At 40.2% G+C, this 22,760-nt stretch overlaps 1 protein-coding gene across 1 annotated transcript in view; it reads right to left on the bottom strand.

Moving 5' to 3' along the window:
- Positions 1–22,760, bottom strand: part of SACM1L (SAC1 like phosphatidylinositide phosphatase) — a 41,131-nt gene that overhangs the window by 7,423 nt on the left and 10,948 nt on the right. Inside the window, exons 3-14 of the mRNA XM_090046343.1 lie at positions 18,149–18,223; positions 14,386–14,513; positions 12,100–12,249; positions 10,944–11,003; positions 8,134–8,167; positions 6,515–6,616; positions 5,433–5,518; positions 4,105–4,191; positions 3,647–3,715; positions 3,470–3,549; positions 1,278–1,376; positions 138–276 (exon numbers count right to left, since the gene is read on the bottom strand). Of these exons, the coding sequence (XP_089902469.1) occupies positions 138–276; positions 1,278–1,376; positions 3,470–3,549; positions 3,647–3,715; positions 4,105–4,191; positions 5,433–5,518; positions 6,515–6,616; positions 8,134–8,167; positions 10,944–11,003; positions 12,100–12,249; positions 14,386–14,513; positions 18,149–18,223 (1,109 nt within the window). The remainder of the gene's footprint in view (positions 1–137; positions 277–1,277; positions 1,377–3,469; positions 3,550–3,646; positions 3,716–4,104; positions 4,192–5,432; positions 5,519–6,514; positions 6,617–8,133; positions 8,168–10,943; positions 11,004–12,099; positions 12,250–14,385; positions 14,514–18,148; positions 18,224–22,760) is intronic.

The raw sequence follows: 22,760 nt of genomic DNA, 5'->3' as shown, positions 1-22,760 counted from the left end.
ACTTAAAGAACACAACTGTTGCGCACACACTTACTACAAAAAAGCAAGCATACTTGATCCCAGATGGAAGACATAATAGCCCCTCTCCATCCACACCTTGCTCTTAATTAGAAACAGTAGGGAAAAAAAATCTTTACCTGAAGTTGGGCTTGGAGAGAGCGGCGTGCTAGAAGGCTCTGAATCACATTTGTCCGGTCTAGGCAGTCCATGCAATTACTCCGAAATATACCTTCTTGCTGAGTCACCACTTTACCATCAGAATCAACTAGAAAATAACTAGAGGTGTACACGATGTTAAAATGTGCACATCAAAATGCATACAGTAGATGGCCAGTCCTCCTTGCACCATTTTACAACCACACACTTTTTATATGGTGTTTTCAGTAATCCAAAACAATCTTCGTTCCATACTAAGTTCTTCACTGCTGTGGTTAAACTTAAAACTCAATATCCGCTTCCTTTTCATCTTGCAGAGGCACTGAATATGCAGCATAGCCAATAAGTGACCGTTCTTGGCAATCTGACTGCAGTCCTCACTGCTGTGATTTTGTTAGATTAAGTAAATGGTTTTATAGTTATAAAGGAAACAGACAAATATTTCAGTGGGCTGTCCCTCATACTGCAGAGTCAGTATTTGTATAGAGTATATAGCTTTCAAAACACTTACTGCATTTTAGGTCTCTGAAGATGCAGAACCACAAAGTAAATCATTTTGCCTTCATAGACTAAGGAGAAGTAGTGCAAACTAGAGACTAAACGCTTTAAGCAACTGCTAATCATACAGAACATGAAAATACATATCTAAAGTGAACCCTGTGCAAAGGAATGATTGAATGAAGTTAAACATTTGCTGCCATCTAGCTTTTGTAAAGGCTAAACAAAAAACAGAAGGTTACATGTAACAATAAATAAATGGTGGGTCTGAAAATTCTATACTGAAAAAAGAAATACCCCTTAAGTTGCATATAATTTAGAGGCCAAGGTATAGGCCTAGCAGTCAATCCCGTCACCAAGAAATACAAATTAAGTTTTCCCCACACTGCTCAGCTGCCTACAATTACTCAGAGGTACCTCAAACTATGAAGCATTTTCAACCACGTAAGCCTTCAGTTTGCTTCCCAGCACAAGAGACTACACAGATTTGAAGGCATCAATCTTTAAAAATATTTACTTAAACACATCTGAGGTGTAGGCCAGTAAGACTCCCACACACAAAAAAAAATACCAGTCAACTTTGTTAACGCAGCAGAGAATTGCTAGATGTCCGACAGTCCTACCTGAACTCGTCTTGTTGTTCTGTTAGTTGATTCAACAAAATCTGGAGCCGATCCCACCTCATTCGACTGCATTCTTTATGGAAGTCAAATGCTACATATCTATTCAAAAGGAAGCCACAGAAAATAAAAATCTAATTTGGTACAATACAGCTTTAAATTCCAGCTAATGTCTGATGTTAGTAAATTCTTAAGGAGACCTCCTTTTTCTATACATCCATATTCAGTAACTAAAAATAAGACAGGGTTCTGTCAAGTATTAGTGGGTGCATTTTCTGGCCTTTTATACGTTTCTGAAACATCACTATGTACGTCTTGAGGAAAGAAGCTTCTGCACTTTTAGATAACCAGTCTGGAAGTACAGCAAGGAAGCTATATGTTCAGCAAATTTAAAATTACTTTGCTACTTATTTTCCCAGAAGTGTGCTGGAAAGCAATCCAACCGCTCATCTGAAGTTTTGAAGAACCTTTCCCTCTGCCATTTTCCCAAGTAACTTCATTCAGTGCACCTCTGACAAAAACAATGCAGTGTTGGGGTGTGACATTTCTCACCTCTTCCCTCCAGATCTTGAGTACATTACCATGGCAATGCACCCACACACTTTGCTAGACCAGGCTCTAGACACCTAGAACAGGAACTGAGCCTTGGACATTCTGCATAGCAAAGACGCATCTGATCAGTGCAATTACTTGATACAAACTATTTTAAATTGTTTTGTTAATAAATTATTGCTTGTAGGTAGAAAGGAGCGATTTAGGAGTCACTGCATGTAGAGTATTCGTCATACAATAATGTGAACATGCTTCATAAATTTTCAGCTAAGATATGGTCCCCATCCAGAAGTGCTTTATAGTCCAAATGAGAATACCTGCCAGACTTACAAGACAACGTGTAGGAGAAATGACTGTTCGTGTAGGTTGGGAAGATGAATTGTGAACGGATTTAAGATTGCAGATAAAATGCCACATAAAGTGATTCAAGTGCCCAGACTTAAAAAATGCTCAGCTATTTGAATGTCCAATGTTGTCATCTTAAAAAAAAATAGAAGCTATGGGATTTTACACTTGGATTACTACAAAATTGGATTGGATTTTCTATTTGCAGCAGAAAAGTGCACAAGAAAAATTCCAGTCTACTTAGTTTTGAAATAAACAAATACTAGCCTCAAAAAATAGAATAAAAACCTGTCCCCAAAGTGTGGTCTTAAAAGCGTCTACCCCCTTGTATTTCAACATGATGATATATCAGGAGTGGGCAAAATACAGCCCACAAGCCATATCCAGCTTGCCAACTGATCCTATCCAGCCTGCTGGCCGCTGCAGAGAGTTCACCAAAACTCCTTAAATGGCACTCCAGTCCAAATCAATTACCCACCCTTGCAATATAGGAACATCTATGGCACACCATGCATTCTCTTTAGGACACAGAAGAAGCTAGAAGGCATGGCAGAATGGGAGTGATATGCAACTCCATTACAGCCTTCTGAATTAACTAAATGAAGAAACAACTAATAATTCTCTTTAAAGACAGATAAATACTACACAAATAAGGCTAACCGCATTGCTAGCTTAATTTTATCCCCCAAAATACACATGAACAGCTTCTACAGAACTTAAAACAAGAATTCCATTTTATGCTCATGGACATCTTTGCCAATACTGGTATGCCAAAATCCCTTAGGCAAGATCGGTGTTGTGGGGAAATGCTATGGATTCATGGCAATTATTATAACAACATGCCTGCTACACTCAAAGTTGGGGTTAAAAAGAAACCAAGGGAAGATTACCAAGATCATTTTAAGTTAGACATGAGCATATTTTTGTTGTGTATACGCTCCCAAAATTAATTTTGAGCATGGGCATTTATTGCCAAGTCTCATCTCTTAATATCCACTCTCCTTTAGCCCATTTACTCTACCCAGGCTATATGTTTAACTACTTTTGGTGTCTGTCATTTGATGTGTCCTCCATTTACTAGATCATACTTTTTGACAGTTTACAATGCTTCTAATTTTTACTAGAAACATATTTCTTCCCTGTTGTTTAATGACTCTGGTCTCCTCTACAGAGACACAAGAATTCTGCAGAACTTTTATGATCCATATGATACCGTTACTATAACTCTTGTTCTTCCTGATCTTATTAGGGCTTTTAAGATGTGTGTATATCCATATACAATTTCTGTTTACATGTACCTGACCATTCCATTTCCCATGCTGTTTACCATTTTTGAAAATGTTTGTTCAAGAGGTTTCTCTGAGCCCTTCTGGTTAACCTGTGAAAAGTTAAAATGGCAATAGTAATCACATTTGTTCAAAGAGAGAAAAAAACCCAACAATTTAATTAAATGGTGCAATTAAAAAAAGGCATACCAAGTTAACGATCATTTGTTTTCCATAGCTTATTATCTGCGAGTCAAAATGTCTTTGGAAGCCATCCATCTAGAAGAGAAAAGTAACACTGCAATCTTAATGGAAGCACAAGTGTATCAGTCATAGTAAAATACAGACCTTTTTCTTGAACAGGCTAAACGTGGTAGAGAGCATTAAACTATGTATCCAACTGTACACAAAAAGTGAGAAGCCAGATGAAATGACTATGCTAGTACTCTTGAGCACATTCAAGCTCTGAACTGGAGTTTGAGAGTAAAAAAGGCCAATACATTGACATACTGCAATACCAAGTCTCTTGCTATCAATCACAATTTAGATACCAATTTTAACTAAAATAGCATAATGCACATGTGCAGAAATGAGCAATTTAATTTGTTGCCATTTTCTACATAGCCCTGGGATACATTAAAGCTTCATATAGTTGAAGAGTCACATACATGATTTACTGTTTTACTGATCTGTGGCTTTGGTTTATACTTGAGGTTTGGTCTCTGTGACCAGAAGAAAGGAATCGATCCACGGGTCTGCAAGACAAGAAGGAAAGAGAATCTTAATTAAAAGATGCAACTTCAAATCCTGCTTGTTGCCTTCTCCTGATATTTCCTTGTTACAGGTATAGCAAGCTAAATAAATATATATGTCAGGAGGCAAGTAAGATTTCCCTTGTGAATTTAACTAGTCACACAATCCAGTCTGATAAGCAGGGATTCTGGTTTTCCCTGATAAAAACAAAACAAACAAACAAACCACAAAATTCTCTGATTAAAAAACCCCAAAATCTACGATAAAAATTAAAGGTTCACCACAGGCCTCCCCTGGCCCTGCTAGTGTCCCTCACTTCCCCCCCACCACAGCCTCCCCAGTCCTGCTCATGCCCCTTACACCCCCCTAGCCCCACACATGCAGGCACAGACCCAGGCAGACCCTTGCCCCCCCCCCAAGCAGGTAGGTGTGTGGGGTGGATGAGGGGGAAGGAAGGGGTTAGGGGCAGATCGAGAATGGGGGTGGAGGGGAGGAGTGCACCTCTGTGCCAGCTCCCAGGAGGGGGACAGGGGGGTGTAAAGGCAGCGGTGCCCTGCTGCGGGCCACACACAAGCCGCCTGGCCTGGGGAGAGGCAAGGCTTGCACGCAGTGGTCGCCACTGCACCACTGCCCTCGCCCCCCTGGCCCTGCTCGGGGCAAGCAGCACAGGGCGTGTTGGCCACCACCGCGCCACTGCTGCTGGCAGCGGCTGCCCCAACACCGCACACAGCAGCCGCCAGCACCACTGCCGTGCCCTGCACTGCTTGCCCAGAGCAGGGCTGAGCGGGCTGCACATGCCCGCCCGGCTGGTAGGAGAGGAAGGAGGGGCTCACATGTGGCAATCACCACCACGCCACGTACCATGGCTTTCCTGCTGCCAGTTGTGGGCAAGTGGCACGAGGGGTGGCAGTGCAGTGGTGATGACAGTGGTTGTGTGTGAGCCACCCCTCCCCCCACCAGCTGGGCAGGCTTGTGCAGCCTGTAGAGGGGCATCACTGTCCTCGCTCCCCCCTGCTCCTGGGAGTGGCCAGAGTGAGCTGAGGTGGGGAACCAGTGATGCCCCTCCGCCACCATGCCATGGGGTACGCTCTGCAGGCTGTAACTCAGCTAGCCTGCCGGACTCTTTACAAGAAAAGGGGAAAATCTGCAGGTTTCCCTGCTAAAAAGGAAAATCTGTGTTTTCTCCACTTTTCCATGGGAAATGGAAAACCCGGATCCCTGCTGACAAGACACTGAATTTTACCTGGACAAATGAAGCTTTGCTCCCTTTGTAGTGTACAATTTGCTCTGTTTCAACAAAGTTAGCTGCATGTCCTTCTGAATCAATACCTGTATTAGGGGGAACAAACACCACAAGATTCCAGCTCACAGCCAGTCACAACATTACTTTAAGTCAGTACTGAGGTCTTTCCAGAATGTAACAGTTCTACAGAATGGCCAGAAAAAAAGATGGAAAGTTATTTCTATAGAAGACATATTTGCTACCCCTCCACCCCCCCACCTTTTCATACTTTGTCAGCCCACAGACCAAAGCAGGGTGTGTGTGCATTTTAAGAGCACAACTTTTAAAATGTTAAATTTCCAAAGATGCCAGAGCCTAGGCAACAAAGTATTTCCAAATGAACAAGAAACCGTATATGTATGCATGCTTCCTCATGAATACACCTAAAAACATAAACATACAAAGTATGTTAAGGACGAAGTATTTCAGTCTAGCTGCCCACTGAGCCTCAAACAGTTGGGGAAGGCATACAGTAAAAGCAACATTAAGACCTCACGGATATTAGCACACCTGTACCCCCTCCCCAAGAGCTGGTTAACTATCGCTTTGTAAATATACAGCTTAACTTTATTTGATTATAAATGAGACAAAATCTGTTTTTGTAAAGTTTTTTTTTTTTTTTTTTTTTTTTTTTTTTTTTTTTTTTTTTTACAGGAAAGTATTTATAGTTAGTACAAACTTTAAAAAGTGAAGCAATTAACATCAGGTGAAACATTAAAAATGACTGCCTTTCAAATGCATTACTTTACTATGCTATTTACCTCAAAAGAAACTTAATAATACCTCTGGGAGCAACAAATGGAGAGATGCAATTTGTTAAGTAAACACATCTACATGTAATGAGCCACATTAAAGTCCCAGAAATTTCTGGACATAAATTAAGAGTGAAATGGAAAATGATGGTATGGCACAAGTTTTCATCAGTCATCAGAAACTAATCAACTAGTAGCATAAGTTGTTAAAAAAAAATAAAAATTATTCTACTTGAAGTTAGAGTGACTTCTCAAATGGTCATTGCATTATATCAGATTATATTGTCATACCTCGCACGTAGTAGCGTACCCCAGCTCTGAAACAGCTTCTTCTGGAAATAAGTAGCCAGTCAAAACACTTTCCATTAATGGAACAAGAGTTCATAGTTATAACTGATGAGAGACATGTTAAGGAACAAACTTTTGCAATTGTTTGCCATAGCATTTTTAATAAAAAAAGGAAGCAAGCAAATAAGCATAACATCACTTGACAATGCATAGGTACACACTGACAAAAATATTTTTACCTCACTGACAAAAATATTTACCAACTTTTAATATTAAACTCTGCTGTTCAACTCCAGTATTGGTATGCGCATAATAAATATTAAAGGCGGCAAATTAACAAACCCAAAAAACCTAGCAGTTTAAAGTCCTCTTTCCCTGATGCAAAGGATAGGATTAGTCTCAAACATATCTTAAGAACACAGGACATGAAGGAATGAGTCACTGAGCCCAGTTACTGCTATTGCAGTCGATCATATAGTATAGTTCCTTCCACAAATTTATCAAGTTTCATCTTAAAGTCAGTTAACTACCTTGCTTCTGCTACTTCTCTCTTTAAAAGACAGAAGACCAGTCTTCCAGGAAAATATCTTTATGTCTTGTATAACAGCTGCTTACGTACATAAAAAGTTCTGTTACCAAGCTCTATCCATCTCTTTGTATTCAAACACAATTTCAGAATTGTGACCGAAGGAAAAAAAAAATCCCCAATAAAGAAAAACTGAAACAATAAGGAAATACTGAGAAACAGAACATACTTTTTGGTGCCTTACTCATTGTTTAGCCAAAGTCAACAAAATGTCATCCAGTTGCGGCTCTACTTGGACTTTTCAACAGCCTGTTGGATTATTAGAAATCCAAGTTTCCTGCGGGCAACACCGTTTATAACCAACCTAACGTATCAGGTCAGGTTGGAGTGATGGGAAAGATGCATGTTCTTCTGCATTCATCATTTTTATAAAGGGACAGTTTTAATATTATAGCACTGCTGGAGAAGGATTCTTGTAATTTTCAATTCTGTGTACTTCCTCTGAGATGAGCAGAAGGGCAAAAATCTCCTATGAGCCAGGACTGCTTTAAGTTAACAGCCTCAAACAGACTTGTTAAGTATCTCGCCAGGTCTACATCTTTACAGGAAAGATTTATTCTTTTAAATAAGATGTCATTCAACAGATCCTCATCTGTCCACTTAAGTATGTTAGGTATAAGTACCTTTAGAGGCATACAAGCAAGTTGTGGATGAAGCAAGAAGTTATTAAGTCATGTTTAGTCTAAGAGACTAACCCCCACTAGGGAGCTTGCTTATTTATTTATTTATTTATATAAAAATAAAGTTTCTTGTAAGTATGAACAGTGTTAAATATTAAAAATCAGAATTCTTGCTCCTATTTTCAGCTCATCTGAATGCAAAATGTGGCCTATAAACAGTATTATTACAGGGTGCCCTATGTTCTGCAATGTTATTTAATGGATCTAGACTTCTTAATTAAAATTAACATATAATTCCCTCTCCAGCACTATTTTATGCTTCTGAGTTACAAACTTAAATCAACTTCGAGTATCTTCACAAAGATTTAGTATACTTAAAGGCAATTTAAAATTGCAACAACACTTAAAAAGGATACATCCATGCATCACTGGAGTAGCAAACCTATGGATCTGAAATAAAAAGGATATTGTACGGCACATGTGAAATGTTTTACCTATTTTATTAACAACATGGTACCTGGATATATAAAAGTAAGAAAAAGATAAACAACAAGCATAGCAATCTCTAGCAAAAAGCAAATGTTGTACAGGGAAGTTCTGAGGTTGTTAACTGGGCCTTTAAACAATGAATAATTAGATGTTTTCTAAACAAGCAATTTCTTTGCATAAACGCAAGTATTTAGATTTTGCTATAAGTTAGTATGAAAGCTTATTTAACCTGTCTTCATTCAGTTAAACAAAAATATTCTCCAAAGATACTACTGAGTGACATAAGCAATAGCAGACTGCTTTGGAATATAAATGGCCATTTGCACTTGCATTTCTAAATTGAAGTATTTTTATCACAAACAAGCTATATGTTCTCCCATATTGATATGTTTTTAGTAACTACTTGTTCATGTCCTACACTGACTGTAATCTAGTCTGTTAGATGAGAGAGGATAACCAACAACACAAGTCTTAGCTAAGAAACACTGTATAGCCTATGTGAATAATTTAAAACAAGTCTTAATTAATTGAGATATAGAATGTGGACTGTGTGCAGCTGTCCAAAACAAATAAGGTAGGCTATTGCCCTTTTCACCAATTAGTATTTAGTTTAATTTGTTATAATGGGGTTTGTCACTAAGGCCACACATTTTCCTAAAGTGCAAAAATAAAAAGGATGTGAATTAGACTGCAAGTCACCACAAGATGTTAGAAGAGTAGCTCTGCTGAATTCACACATGCTCCCAAACAAGATCAAGAGCCTTCTTCCCTACTTCATACTCCTCTTCCAAAAGAAGTTCAGTCTTTCAAGTTGCCTGGCACCACATACTCTCTGGCGTGGCAGATAGTCTTCACCTTTCATTTCATAATGCAGTTGCAGCAGTAAAGGTGGAATTACAGCTGGTATTGTGCAAGAGGCAGGTGCAGTAAATATACAAGTGTGCCTTAATGCCAGGCAGTGTAGCTGCCATAAGACAGAGCACTTTTGACATCTGTAGTGGTCCTAGCTGTCTGTACATCTCAGTTTTGCCAATTTAAAGGCAGTCTTATTCAGTATCAATGGAAAAAAGAAAGCTTTGACTTGACAACTGAAGAAACTCAGCATCTCCCATTGTATTAATTTTTCCTATGCATAAATAAGCATGTAGTGCATGATTGAGAAGCAGAAGTCAAAGGGGGGGGGGAGGAGCACCAAACGTGAAGTTCTTCTCCATGACCTTAAGTTTAAGTTCTTAGTACTTCAAGCTACTAGGAAACAAAGCAGTCATTCATAGTGCTTAGCAAAGAGTTGTGCATGACCAGTCAATTATTTGTACAGTCTGACTTGCATTAGAGTTTACTGCATCACATGTTTGTTTCTCTAAAAACTTACAACTACTTGTGGAATTGATCTGAAAAGTGAAGGCTTACATTTAGCAAAAGGCCAGTGTTAAAAGTGGCCTTACAACCAGGTCAGGCAATTCTAAGGGAAGATGACCAAACTCATAGCTGTGTCAAAGAAATGAGGCAGTTGTTCCAGAAAATGTATTTACCTTTGATAAACACAGCAGAGTTGTACCTGTGCCTGAGGCTTAAGTCAAATCCATAAGTTAACGAAAAAGAATCCCATTTATTTCACTGTAGTTTTGAACAGGATGCTGCAAATTGTTGTCTTTATCATGACTCATTGGCATGAAAACCATCTTAAATACTTCATCATCAAGGTTGCTATCAAGACTCTGGTAGCTTCTGTCCAAGCTGTGATACTTCTGTCTCCCTAAGAGCAGCAGTGTAAGTGTACAAACTGCACAAATTTGTTAAAAGCCCATTTTCGGTGTTTGTTAGGAGATTAGCATGTATGGGCAATATGGCCATTTGCATTAAATAAGGGGTTATTAGGATCAAGTCACGAACCCTCATCTAAAGAAAAATATAAAGCTATTTGATTTGTATTTTTACCCCTGCTACACATTTTTAGAAATCCAGAATATCTAAAACCTTTTGTTCTCTTCAATTTCTAAATTCAAAGTCTTCTTAATGCTGCTTTAAGTTTCTCCACATTTGTTTATAATGCTCTGATAATTGATGTTGAATCAGCTGCAGATCAGATGTTTTGGCTTCCTTTCCTGTGCGTACCAGTTATATCCTTTTTTGCAAGGTTTCCTGCTTTTCTATTTTGGTTTGTCTTGGCTTTTCACAGGTGTTCTCTCCCCACCCCCCCTAAAATTCATGCGTACAATGCTATCATCTTCCATCCATCACTTAACTAGCTCCTTGTGTCTTATTTAAGAAAGAATGTCTAAAAGCAAGACATTGAAGAAATGTCTTCATTTAGAGTCCGTACAGTTGTATAAGAAGCGAAATACATGCCAGCACTGAGAAAGTGGAGGCAGTACACTTTTGAACTGAAACACAGGGGGTGCTTTAGTTTAAAAGCACACCACTGACATTTTCTATGTGCACATTTTGCCACTTATACACCTGCACACAGAGCAGTGTGGTTCGCATCGCATCAGTTTGCGAGCAGAGCAGACTTGCTTAATCAAGTCAGCAAAGCAGCAGATCTCCAATGTGTCACAGGACAAAAACGTGTATAAGTACCCCAAGAAGTTATCTGCCACTCTTCTGGCCATGTGAAATAAGACTTAACACAGAGCTAAAAAAAAAAAAAAAAAAAAAAAAAAATCACCACAGAGATTCCATTTGTCTGGAAGAAAGTACATCTCAGCCCTAAAGCTTAACTTCTAGTATAGGTTACCTCTGGCTGAGCAGCAAATTCTCTAAGAAGATGCCCATTCCACACAAAACGTGGATCTGCCTGTAACGAAAAGATAAAGTTAATGGTAAAGCAAAGACTGCAGCACTCAAACCCCCTTCTGAGGGGTCAGCAAACTGGTTTTGGCCCAATTCAAAGATGGCAGGCGCTCTCCACTTCCAGTAGCATTTGTGGGAGTGGTGGCTGCTCAGCATCTTTGGAGGGTGGAGGAAATATATAAATTCACTATTATTATAAATCAAATCAACAAAAAAGCTGAGCAGCTGCTGGCTCCACAGCTGAAGAGCTTTGGCTGCCCTAAAATTAGACAGAAAAACGAGATCAGAGTCCAAGTGATTAAGTTCTGTCTCTATTGTAAAGAAATAATGGAGAAGTGCAAAGTTGGGCCCAGAATTCCAGGGTCATGATTACCATTTCCTGGATCTACAAAAAGATGCAAGAACTCATGCTTTTTACAACAATATTCAGTAGAGTCCACACATTCTGGACCAAAAAATAAAACCCACTGCCACCATCCTTGTGTTGCAGCAAGTGTGATTTTTAAGAAAAACCTGATGCATCTAGAGTGCTAACCAGGCCCAAGCCTATCTGAGTGATCAGATCCAAGATCAGAGTTTAGTATGGCTTGTTTACAAAAAAAAAAATCATAATCTATATTCTGTAATCTGTCAGCACTATAACTTAGTATTAGCAAATAAAATGTGTGGGGAAAAAACAACAACCACACAACAGCTGACATCTTGCAAATTTGCCATTTAAAAATTGTTTTACTTAGCTTATCTGTGCTATAACCAAGGCACACTGGATTGTGCTTAGTCTTAGATCTGATCACACAAGTTATTCTTAAAAAGGTTCTGCTTTAAAAAAAAAAGAAAGAAAGAAAAGCAAATGTGTCTGATTTTTAGGATATCTAACTGACAAAGCAGCAAGCTCAAAACAAAACTGTTGCAAAAATGTTGTCAGGAAGAATGAAACTAGCATTCACCAAGTTCAGTCCTACTGGGGATTAGGGTTTCAAACAGTTTAATGAAGTAATGCTAGTGGCTTAAGATAAACCTATGCCATACAGAAAATAGGTTGACAAAGCTGGATTGACAAGACCCCTACAATTCCCCCTGCCCAGAAGTGAAATCCTTACCCTCTCTAGTAGACTCATTTCTTGGAATTCTGGACTTGTGTTGGCTAACCGCTGCAAAGTATGTGTTAGGTCGTATGTTGTCGAGAAGTAAAATCCATCCACGTTCAAGACATGACTAAGCATTGATAAAAAGACTTTGTTGTCCTGCAACTGTTAAAATGGAACAAGACAGCCCTAGTTACTTACTAATATTGTGTTATTTAAAAAAAAACCCAACTAAAAACATTAAAAAACCAACTGATTTTCTAAGACTTGTTTCATGTTCTGCCAGAATATATTGAGGACATGTGACCCAAAATGGACTAGCATGAGTTTACAATTTTTGAAGTGATTGCATCAATAGGTAAACTAAGTCAATCCAGCCAATTCAACGTTTGAGAAAAAGCAGTGCTTTATATGACACTTGACTAGTTTTTGAAATTGAACTGATACTAGGTACTTCCCAACCACAAAAGGAAGAGAGGTCTTGCTTCAGAGAACACACAGCTTAGGGAAGCAGGTAAGACTTATCAGAACAGCCTACAGCATGCTGGCAAAAAACAAGTCCACCTAAGATATCCTGGTTACAGGTTTGATTAGCCCATTTGAAAAAAAAAAGGCACCAAGGCTACATCTACACTGATTAAGTATCCTAAGCATGCCTTAACTCTGAGACTCTACCCTGGGATATCAAGATAGCTATGCTGCCTCACTTCCATATTTTTGTGCAGCAGGAATGAGGTACCCAGGCTTGCTTCCCTGCTGCAGTCCCAAGCTCAGCATGCAGGTGGGAATTTAGGCCATATCTACTATGCTACACCAGCCTGAAGTAGCCTTACCTTTGTTCCACAGCCACCCCCCCGGTTTCAGTTCCAATGATTTCACCCTTTTTCTACCCCCATCCCCCAACCTCAAACTGGATCCTGCTTATGCAAATAAGTGGGAAGTTCAATAATAAGCTAACAAATTTTTGTAATGAATTATAATAAGATAACCAAGTATTGGTTAGCTTATTCAATAAAGCTAGCCAGTAAAAAGCTAACCAAGATAATTAGATAGTTTAGGTCACAGTCAGACTGGCTGTATTTACACTAGCATCATCAATATTATACTGGTACAGAAAAAAAGGAAATAGTGGACAGAAGACATACTCTGGTTTTGGAGGCTTAAACATGGAAAAACTGGGTGCATCTACACATATGCTTCACTGCAAAGTTGGATTAATTAGCTCCACAGTAGTGTCACCATCTACACATGTGGTGCTATTAGGCTGCAGTAGACTAATTAACTCTGCCATTGGATAGTATTGCCCAACATAAGCACTACCTTATGTCAGAGTAGTTGCGTGCGCTCAAACACATGTGTAAATAACAACAGAGCTGGGCTGCGGGTTGTCCGATGGCTACCCCTGCACTGTAGCACCCTGATGCCCCAGCCAGCTCCTCCACAGCACACTGAGCAAGGGCAGAGCAGCTGTGGGCTGGGAGGCGAATTCCCCTTGGTTCCCTGCCAGCTGGGGTTGTGCTGCCCCAGCAAAATGTGCTGTGATCCCAGGTGCACGTGTAAATGCCACTCCTGGGAGCAATAAGTTACAGTTTATTCAGCCGCATTAATAGAATGTGTAGATGAGCCCACTGGTGGAGAATTACCCCAGAAGTAGTCTTGGATAAAATGCTACTAGAATAAGCAGCACAAGTTTAGGTATTGTCTTTCTCCATTACTGGGTAGTGGAGAGGTAAAGTACAGTAACAACTGGCTAGTCTGTCAGTTATCTCAGGATAGTTGATGCAAGTATAACTTACAGGTTATACAAGTTCATCAAGTTCATCTTGAGAAAGGAAGGAATGGTGGTTTCTCAGGTCAGCTCAGGAGATTACTGTAAGGAATGGGGAAGCAGAAAAGGGAAGGGACAGTCCAGAAAAAATCTGGCCTCTTCAACAGAAAAGGAGTGTGGTAGAGAAAAACAGGTGCACAAACTCCGAAGTAGAAGTGGGAGCTAGCATGGGGTAACTTGGTCAGAACAGTCTCCGGGGTAAGCAATATCTTATGCAGTCAGAAGGGACAGCAAATGGGAGCAGAAAGTCAGACATTGTGGACTGGAAAAATGAGTCTTGAATGGCACAGATTTTCTTTAATTTTACACAGATAATATACTGAAAAAAGCAAAGAAATTGAGTTACAGTGCACTAAAGTACTGCCCACCTTGCTGTCAGTAGCCAAAGCAAACGCTTTCTTACCATGGGATGATTTTTTTTCCCAGTATTTCTCTACTAAAGGTAAATCCAGAGAATTCTATTCTACTCCTACCTGAATATCAGTTAAGTGTAGCATGGTCTTTTTGTAGGAGAGGATGTCAAAGTCAGCTGCTTTCCAGATTGCATGATTGAAAATTTCACCTACTTTTTTCTTTTTTGTTATTACAATAAGATATGTGCCTGTAAAATAATAATAATAAAAAAAAAAGAATAATGAAGTAAAAAAAAAAGCCAGAGAAGTAGACTTAACACCCCTCTACCACAAAGCAGTTGTCCATAGCAAATACGGCCATAAAGAAAACCTGTACGAAAATGAAGAGGTTGAGAAACCTCAAGGGTAACCTCAAGTGTAACTTCCTTGAGGTTACCCTTCAAGAGGAGCTCTACTTCACACGACCAAAAAAAAAATTCTGCATCAGCTTTCCTACAGATTTCTTCTTGGGCTGTGATGGAGATAAAGTGCACCTTCCAAAGTACCCATTTCATTCACACTGGTAAGTCTTAATCTGCCAGGATTACAGAGATTGAGCAGGCAACATCTACTCCCAGGTATAGCCTCTCTACATACAGGTGCTTTGTGGGCAGGAGGTACAGAAGATGAAGGACTAAGCCCATGGCTTGGAGAATCAGAATCCACTGGAAATCCACCATAGCTATGCTGTGACATGCAAGTCTTACAGATCATAAGGTAACTATCATCTCTAGGAATGCTGACCTGAGAGGCTCTAGAACAAGCCAGAGGTTTTTTGTATTGGTACAAAATTATTAAGACAACAGCACACATGAAAATGTGATCACTTGCCATCACAATTATTAGCATATCGTCCCCTTGGAAAACAAGAATACTCTCAACTTAATCCTAAAGCTGTTATCTGCTTTCAGTGCTATCTTTTTACTGAAGAAGATTATTCCTGTGAAGCTCATTTACTGTCAGAATGAATTTGCAGCTCATGGGACACATTTTGCTTTTCTGATGCAAACATAAACCAAGAGGTTTGAAAAAGCCACATGCAACTTGGAGCTGATCAAAATTTTGAACAGGCTATTTAACAAGGATGAAATGCAATTCATTTTTGTATCAAGTGCTGTCAAATGTTCAAGAAACATGCAAACGAATGCCAACAATATCAATATTGGGTTTTAAAGCTGCATACAGTACAGCATATTTGTGAACAGAAGTATGAATGAAGTGGCTGAATTTTCACCCAGAAAATTCAAACAGTTCAGTAGTATTTAATCCATCCAATTCAATAAGACGTGCGCTAGCCACCACATTTTGGACTATAGCTCCCACCTGTAAATTCTGGGCACTTCCTTGGTTGAGAAGGATACATAAGTTTTCAGGATCAAAAATGTGATTTCTTAAGTTCCAATTTAGAATTTACAAACATTAAACAACAATAAAAAACAGAAAAGGCATGTTAAAGCAAAATATTTATAGATATTTATAATTTCATCTCTGAAATTATGTAAAAAAATACAGAGAAACTGAGGCCATGGACTAACACTATAATTACAGTGCCATATAGGCTTCTGTAGCACTACAAGAAGTGGGTGTTCAGATACATACCTTGCCAGCAGCACTACAAAAATACTGCAAATGCTACTAAAAAAATGTTCCTTGATGAAACAGGAACTTCTCTGTAGCACTATTTTGCACAGTTACAAGTAGTGCTACAAGTCTCTTGCTGCCCAAAAATCCCTTAGTTCTCTGTTCTTTCCCTCCTCCCTCATTTGATACCAACATCAGAGGAAGGAAAGTAGATAACTTAATGATAGCATGCCAGGGAGCCAAGCTGTAGCCCAGCTCAGTCACTGGCAGCTTGCCCTGTGGTCCTCCTTCTCCAGGAAAAGGGACAGGCTGTTATGCTCCCCTCCTGGGGCAGGGGTGCATTACTATAGCCCCTAGGATGGAGGGCACACCCTGTAGCAACTCTGAACACATGTACACCCTTTGCAGTGCTATACCTTTGCAGCATCACAACAAATACATGCCTGTTTATGTCAAACTAACAGTTTGAAGACAGATGTTAAACATCCTTTTCCTAGCTGGGCAAACTATACTACCATGCCCAGTTGCCTTGCACTGGTAGACTGCCCAGTGGAACTTGAATGGCATAGATTCTCTTCAATTTTATACAGGTAATATTCTGAAAAAGCAAAGGAGTTATTTATTAGCTTCATTTCCCAAGTCAACCTAAGGTTTTTGTTTTCCATGCAAGATGCAATATTAGTTCTTGCAAGAAGTGAAAGAGTGACAGGACTGGAAGTAGTTTTATATTTATGTTTGTGGATAGACAGAGGTTTAAACTAATGCTGGCTTTCAACAAGTACCAGAAAAATGTTACTGAACTACTTGTTAATTTTGTACCTGAAATAACTATTGCCTTTGCTAGCCGACCACTAACAACTGGCCCAAGATTAGTTGGACAAGCCATTGAATATGTTAAACTGCCTGGGGAAAAATTGAGAGGGGGGGAGGAAAAAAAAAGGATCTCAGACTGCTTTTGCTACTATCACATGCAACTTTTCCTCTCAAATTAGCCCTCCATAATTGGGACCAGAACACAGCAGACAAAAATCAACTCCTCAATGTCAGAGCTTGTTTTAACGTTGTTAGCTGCTGCCAAGTTGGCAGCAAGTTGGGGGGGGGGGTTAAAAAGTCTTTATCTTTTTGCTGCATAGCCAAAGGAGAGAGTGACACCAAAGAATAGCCTCTGCCATCAGCATTTGGCCATGACTCTGGAAGAGTCCTTTTCATTCTACCTTCCCAAAACAAGGTGCTATTCACCAAGCTATTTACTCCCTGCTTTGGGAAAATCTAGTTTTAACCATAAACTCCAACCCTTAGATGCAGGTTTAAATGAACAATCCCTTGGTGCATCTCCCAAGACAGAATCATTAGCAATTGTCTGCTAGTCTCAATCTTATTAAGGAACCATGCTGTTTGTAATTTCCTTATTAAGGAGCGAAGAATGGATTAAGTTATAGATGATCTGTCATGAATTTTATGAAGCACCCATGTTCTTCTTTTAGTTAAATACCAGTAGGTCAGACATTCTAAGTTGCACAAAACTCAAATTTACTTTACAATAAAATAAAAATGAAAAAAAGAGTCATAATATGCTTCCAAAGAAAGCTGGTCCTCATACCTGCAAGTGCAACTTACATGCTAAAGTAATGATTTCCATCACTTTCACAAGTTTTATGTAAATAATTTGTTCTTACCCTGTGCTATTTAATAGTCTTCACGAGTTTAAAGTCTGGTTCCAATTCATTTTTCTTATTAATTGCTGAATCTCCTTTATTTGGAAATGAACTCGAACACAACGATTGTTAAAAAAAATCCACAACTACTAACCCAGCATGCTAATTTCCAGCTACTTCTCTTTGTGTACCAACATTATCTACTTGAAATCAAGCCTCATAGAGCAGTACTCAAATGCTATAGAAAAATCCACCAAGTAAGCCAAAATAAGCATGGGAAATGAGTAGAAGAAAGTGAAACTCCTTGTAGGATTTTCCAGAAATAGCAAGTTAAAAATGAAGCTTATTGGCAAATGTGGCCACTTAACTCCATCACTGCACATTTAAAACATGAAGGGAAAGGATGATCTGTGCAACATAACCAAGGATGTTTAAAATCCACAGAATGGTGTTCTACTGTAGCAACCTATAATATGATGGCATTGTACCCATACCTTGAAACTGTAATTTCACATATCCTCAAGAGATGTTCCACTCCCCACTTACTCCTAAAGTTTTCCTAGCAACACATTTTTACCACCATGCCTTCACAGCTATGTTCGCCTTACCTGCTACCAGGCGGATTGTTCCCAAAATACCATATACAGGCCTTGTAACAGCTGCAGGGGGAACATCTTTCTTAACTAAAAAGCAAAGAAAGAAAACTTAAGATGTCATAACACATCCATCACAGAAATGTTAGTTTAGGATTTGATCCAGAAGTTTCAAATAAAATATGTAGGTTGTTAATGAGTCACGAAGTTACAAACAGGCTACTTAACCATTGATGGCAATGGATTCAAAATTTAAAACCTGCTGGTATAAAGTTAAGAAAAGAAAGTTTCCATTTAGTTTAATCAAGAAGTAATTTGAGTTGGAGAAATTCAAAACTTGCATACGTGAGTCTACCTGGGAAGCTCAGCATGCTGCCCTGCCAACAAGGAATTTCTTGTTTTGAAATAAGCTTTTGGGGCAGGAGGTACAAGTAAGCTTTGGGGGCTAGATGGGGACTGAGCCATAGTTTGAAGAATCAGAATCTACTGTAAGTCTACTGTAGCTGGGCTGTGACTTGCAAGTCTTACAGAGGTCATGAACAGAGAATAAGGTAACGAGTATCGCTAAGCAAAGCTATCCCTAAAAAAGCTCTAGACCAAGCCAGAGTTGTTTTTTTGCATTGATGAAAGACTACCAAGACAACAGCACACATGAAAATGTGGTCACCCTTTAATCACAACTGTTAGCTTATCGTCCCCTTGGAAAACAAGAGTATTCTCAACTTAAACAGCACACATCCCAATCCAAACCATCCTATAAAAATCCTGTTTAACCTATTAGCAAAGACTACACAGACCAGCCCCAAAAACCACAGGACCCAACACCCTAACCTGCTACAGGTACAGCAGGAAGACAAGTGGCCAACATCCTACTGTTGCAAAACTTGTTAAAATATACTCAAAAGAACCACAGAAGACAGCCAGACTCCTTACTACAGTGGAAGGCAAACCCAACTTGCATAACATATACTAAATCTGATCATGGGGTAAAATTATCTTGCTTGGCCACAAAATATGGCAAGTCAGTTTGACATGAGCAGAGGGTACTTTCTACACTCTAACCAGGAACCTCTGGGTTTTAGTCCCGGCAGGAACACTGCCACATCCCAATCAAAATCCCCATCCTTGGCTGCAGCCAACACCCAATGCTTCTGAGGAAAGCAATAAACCCCAATATGTTTCCAAAAAAAAAAAAAAAATGGGGGGGGCAAGTAGGGTATAAATTGAAAAAGATTCCTTCCAAGCTCCATGTTTGAACCAACATAGGAAGCACCTGTAGTATAGCATAGGCATAGCTACTCCTAGATCATCCCTGACCAGTGCTTATCCAACCTGTTCTTGGAATCTCCATTGCTGGAGGTACTCACAACTTCCGCTGCCTCACTGTCTTAACAGTAAAGAAGTTTTTCCTGAGATTCAGTCTAAACCTACTTTGCTGCAACTTTACGCCATTGGTCCACATCCTGACCTCTTGTTTCTTGCTGCAGAGAGGTTTTCCTTCTTGTTTATGGCAGTCTTTCAGGTACAGTATAACCTCATAAATCCAAATATTAAACATAAATCAATCAATCAATCAGGAATTCTTGAAAATCCAGCACTCTTCAAAAGTACGCTATATTGGGGAGTAGTGGCAGCTGGTTCTGGACCAGCAGAGGGGGAAGCTTGCACATGGCCACCACACTGCACGAAGCCACTGCTCCATGATGTGCCACCATGCCAGTTTCAAAAATCCAGAACTTTTAAGATTTCCAGCAGGTGCTCAGTCCCAAGCATGCCAGATTTATGAGGTTATGCTATATTAGAAGACTGCTATCATGTCCCCTCGTAAGTGTTATTTCCACATGCTGAACATGCCCACTTCCTTCAACCTCTCCTCATATGACTTGCTAGCCGAGCCCTTTAATCATTTTTGTCACCCAACTCTGGACCTCTCCAACTTTTCCATATTTTTAAGATGAGGGTTTAAAGGGTTAATTTGCTGATGAACACTAGTGATCAAGAGACAGCAAGCTACAGAACCCTGGGCAGAGAAGTCTTTACAGGTTTAAAGAAGGAACTGCAGAATGCCATTTTCATAATCTGAGCTCTAATCTTACAAAAGACATTAAAACCCCACTACACATACCAGGAGCTACAGCATAAATTCATCTTTAAAAAAACAAGTCGTCATCATTAAACAAAAGTGTAATAATTGTACTTCATATTAATAATCTGTACTGTTGCAGTGCTCAATTAGTTAAGGCAGTCCCTTTCAGCATCTTATTCATTACTTCAGCTTTAAATCTTGGTTTCAAGTTACAAATGTAGTATACCATCTTAATCCAGGTTTCAATTCCCTCTCCCCTCCCACCACCTGAGTTTCAGACTAACAACCAACTTGCGTTGCCATTCTAAGATGCATCCGTGATAAGAAGCTAGCAAACGCTTCAAAATTTAGCTTTTTAATGGACTTCCCAAGTAAAGAAAACTTGAGATGCGGACATGCCCAGCATGTGATGCTTTACTGCACAGTAGACTAATGTACTGCACAGTAAAGCATCACCATCTACATGTGTGCACCATTTACCGCACAGCAAATTAGTCTATTGCACAGTTAGTTTATTATAAAAATACAGTTCGTAAACTAACTATGCAGTAGCACATGTGTAGACACTGACCAAGAGCAAAATTTGTTCCCAGTCAGCCCCAACAACCAGAGGGGCCACAGTGGACGGGGAACTCTGCCACTCCTAGCACTGCTCAGCTCCCGGCTCCCCACCAGGAGCCAAATAACGCTACTACAAGGTAGCTCCGTGTCCCCCGCCACTCTCAGTCTTAGTGCTGCTCAGCTCTCAACTCCCTACAGGAGCCAGAAGCCAAGCAGCACCAGCACCAGGACCAGGAGCTGGCCAGGGACGTCCCTAAGCAGCCAGGGGTAGGCCAAGAACAGGAAAACCCTGCTGGACATGGGGCTCTGCAGTGGCAGCTGTTTCCTGGCCCTGTGCACATCAGGACTGGCCCCCATGCTTCCCATCCCCCAGGCTAGCACCAACTGCTGCAGGAGGCCACACGAAGGTGGAACCAGCCCTGTACTGGGCTGCTCCTATTGAGAGCAGATTTTTCTGCAGGGAGTATGTGTAGACCCCAGAAAAGGCTTACTGAGCAGTATTTTACTGTACAGTAAGCCTTTATAGCAGGGATCAGCAACTCCTGTACATGTGCCAGAACACAGTATGAGAAGCCATCTTGCTTGGCATGCCACAGCCAGCCCCCGCTCTTGACAGCTCCTGCTGGTCACGGAGCCTGGGCCACTCACAGCAGATAGCCAGGAGGCTGCACACCCTGCTGGGAGCAGCCTGGGCTCCACGGCAGGCAGCAACTGCTCAGAACTCTGGCCAGATATAGCAGAGCCACCTTGCAACCTGAACACTGACACCCTGGCTCCTGTCTACTGCTCCCGCTGAGCTCTGTGCAGATTGAGAGTGCCTCAACACAAGAGAATTTCCTGCCCAGGAGAGTATTCATCACACCATTCTCCTGAGAAATATGAAACCAGAAGGAAACAATTCAACATCCTGCTTGACACCACACAACATAAAGGTAAATAGACTGTTCTAACTTTTACCTGAGCTTAATTTGCACAAAATGAATTATTCCAACCAGAAGATTGTACAACACTTCCAGCTCTCCTGTGAAATATGAATTTTAATTTCCACCTAGGAGAAATTTTAGAGTGTTTGCATTCCCCTAATGCTGAGGAAGGGTGAATGTGTCCAAAAGCTTGCAAAAGAAATCATTCTGCAAATATCTAGTTGATCTAATAAAAGATATCACCTCTGCCATGAGTTCCAATTCCTTTTGCAAGTAGACCAATACAGCTATAACCTGTATCACTGATGTTATACTTAAGACATCCAGTAAACTATTTAAAGATCAATGTTCACTTTGAAGTGGTTTTCTAGTTGTTCATTTCACTTTTTGAGCAGAAACATTGTTAGTCATGGTATTATGCTGTCTGACTGGGTAACTCCTTAGTAACAGACTGGTTGAAAGAGGCATGGGCCTTCACAGGCAACACTCTACCTTGTCGGATGAAATGAACAGACATCTAATGAAACAGACTGCCAAACAAGGTTCAAGCCTCTCCTAACCACTTCATCTCTAAGGAGCCAACCTGTCCTACTTTTTGCTTAACCTGAGGAAGTATGTATTCAAAAGCTTATCTAACTTTTCCAAGTATAAAGTAGTGGTGTGCAAAACAGAACATATTTGATTATGATTTGGCCTGAAATCAGCAACAGTGATTTGATTCATTGATTTGGATCCCTGTCCAGATTCAATTCAGCCAAATCCAAATCTGAGGATTTGATGATGATTCAGAGAATCAGCAATTTGGCCATAGACACAGTTTTAGATGTTTTTTCTACATACCTTGAGGTATTAAGCGCAGCTCATGAATGCTGTGATGGCAGGGTGGCTGGAGCATCCCAAAGGAGCATGCTTCCCCCCACCCTCAACATGCTCAGCAGCAACCCCACAAGTGGAATGGAAGGACTTCTGGGTCCGCCACAGAGCGTGCAGGGGGGAGGGCCAGCTCAGCGATCAGCCATGGGGAGGATGTGGGGGGCCCTCTACACCCCCCCCCTTC

The sequence above is a fragment of the Crocodylus siamensis genome, chromosome 5 (genome assembly GCF_052110815.1).
Source record: "Crocodylus siamensis isolate JL-2025a chromosome 5, ASM5211081v1, whole genome shotgun sequence".
NCBI lineage: Eukaryota > Metazoa > Chordata > Crocodylia > Crocodylidae > Crocodylus > Crocodylus siamensis.
The sequence above is the reverse complement of the archived record's forward strand: the minus strand, read 5'-3'. Positions and strand labels throughout refer to the sequence as shown.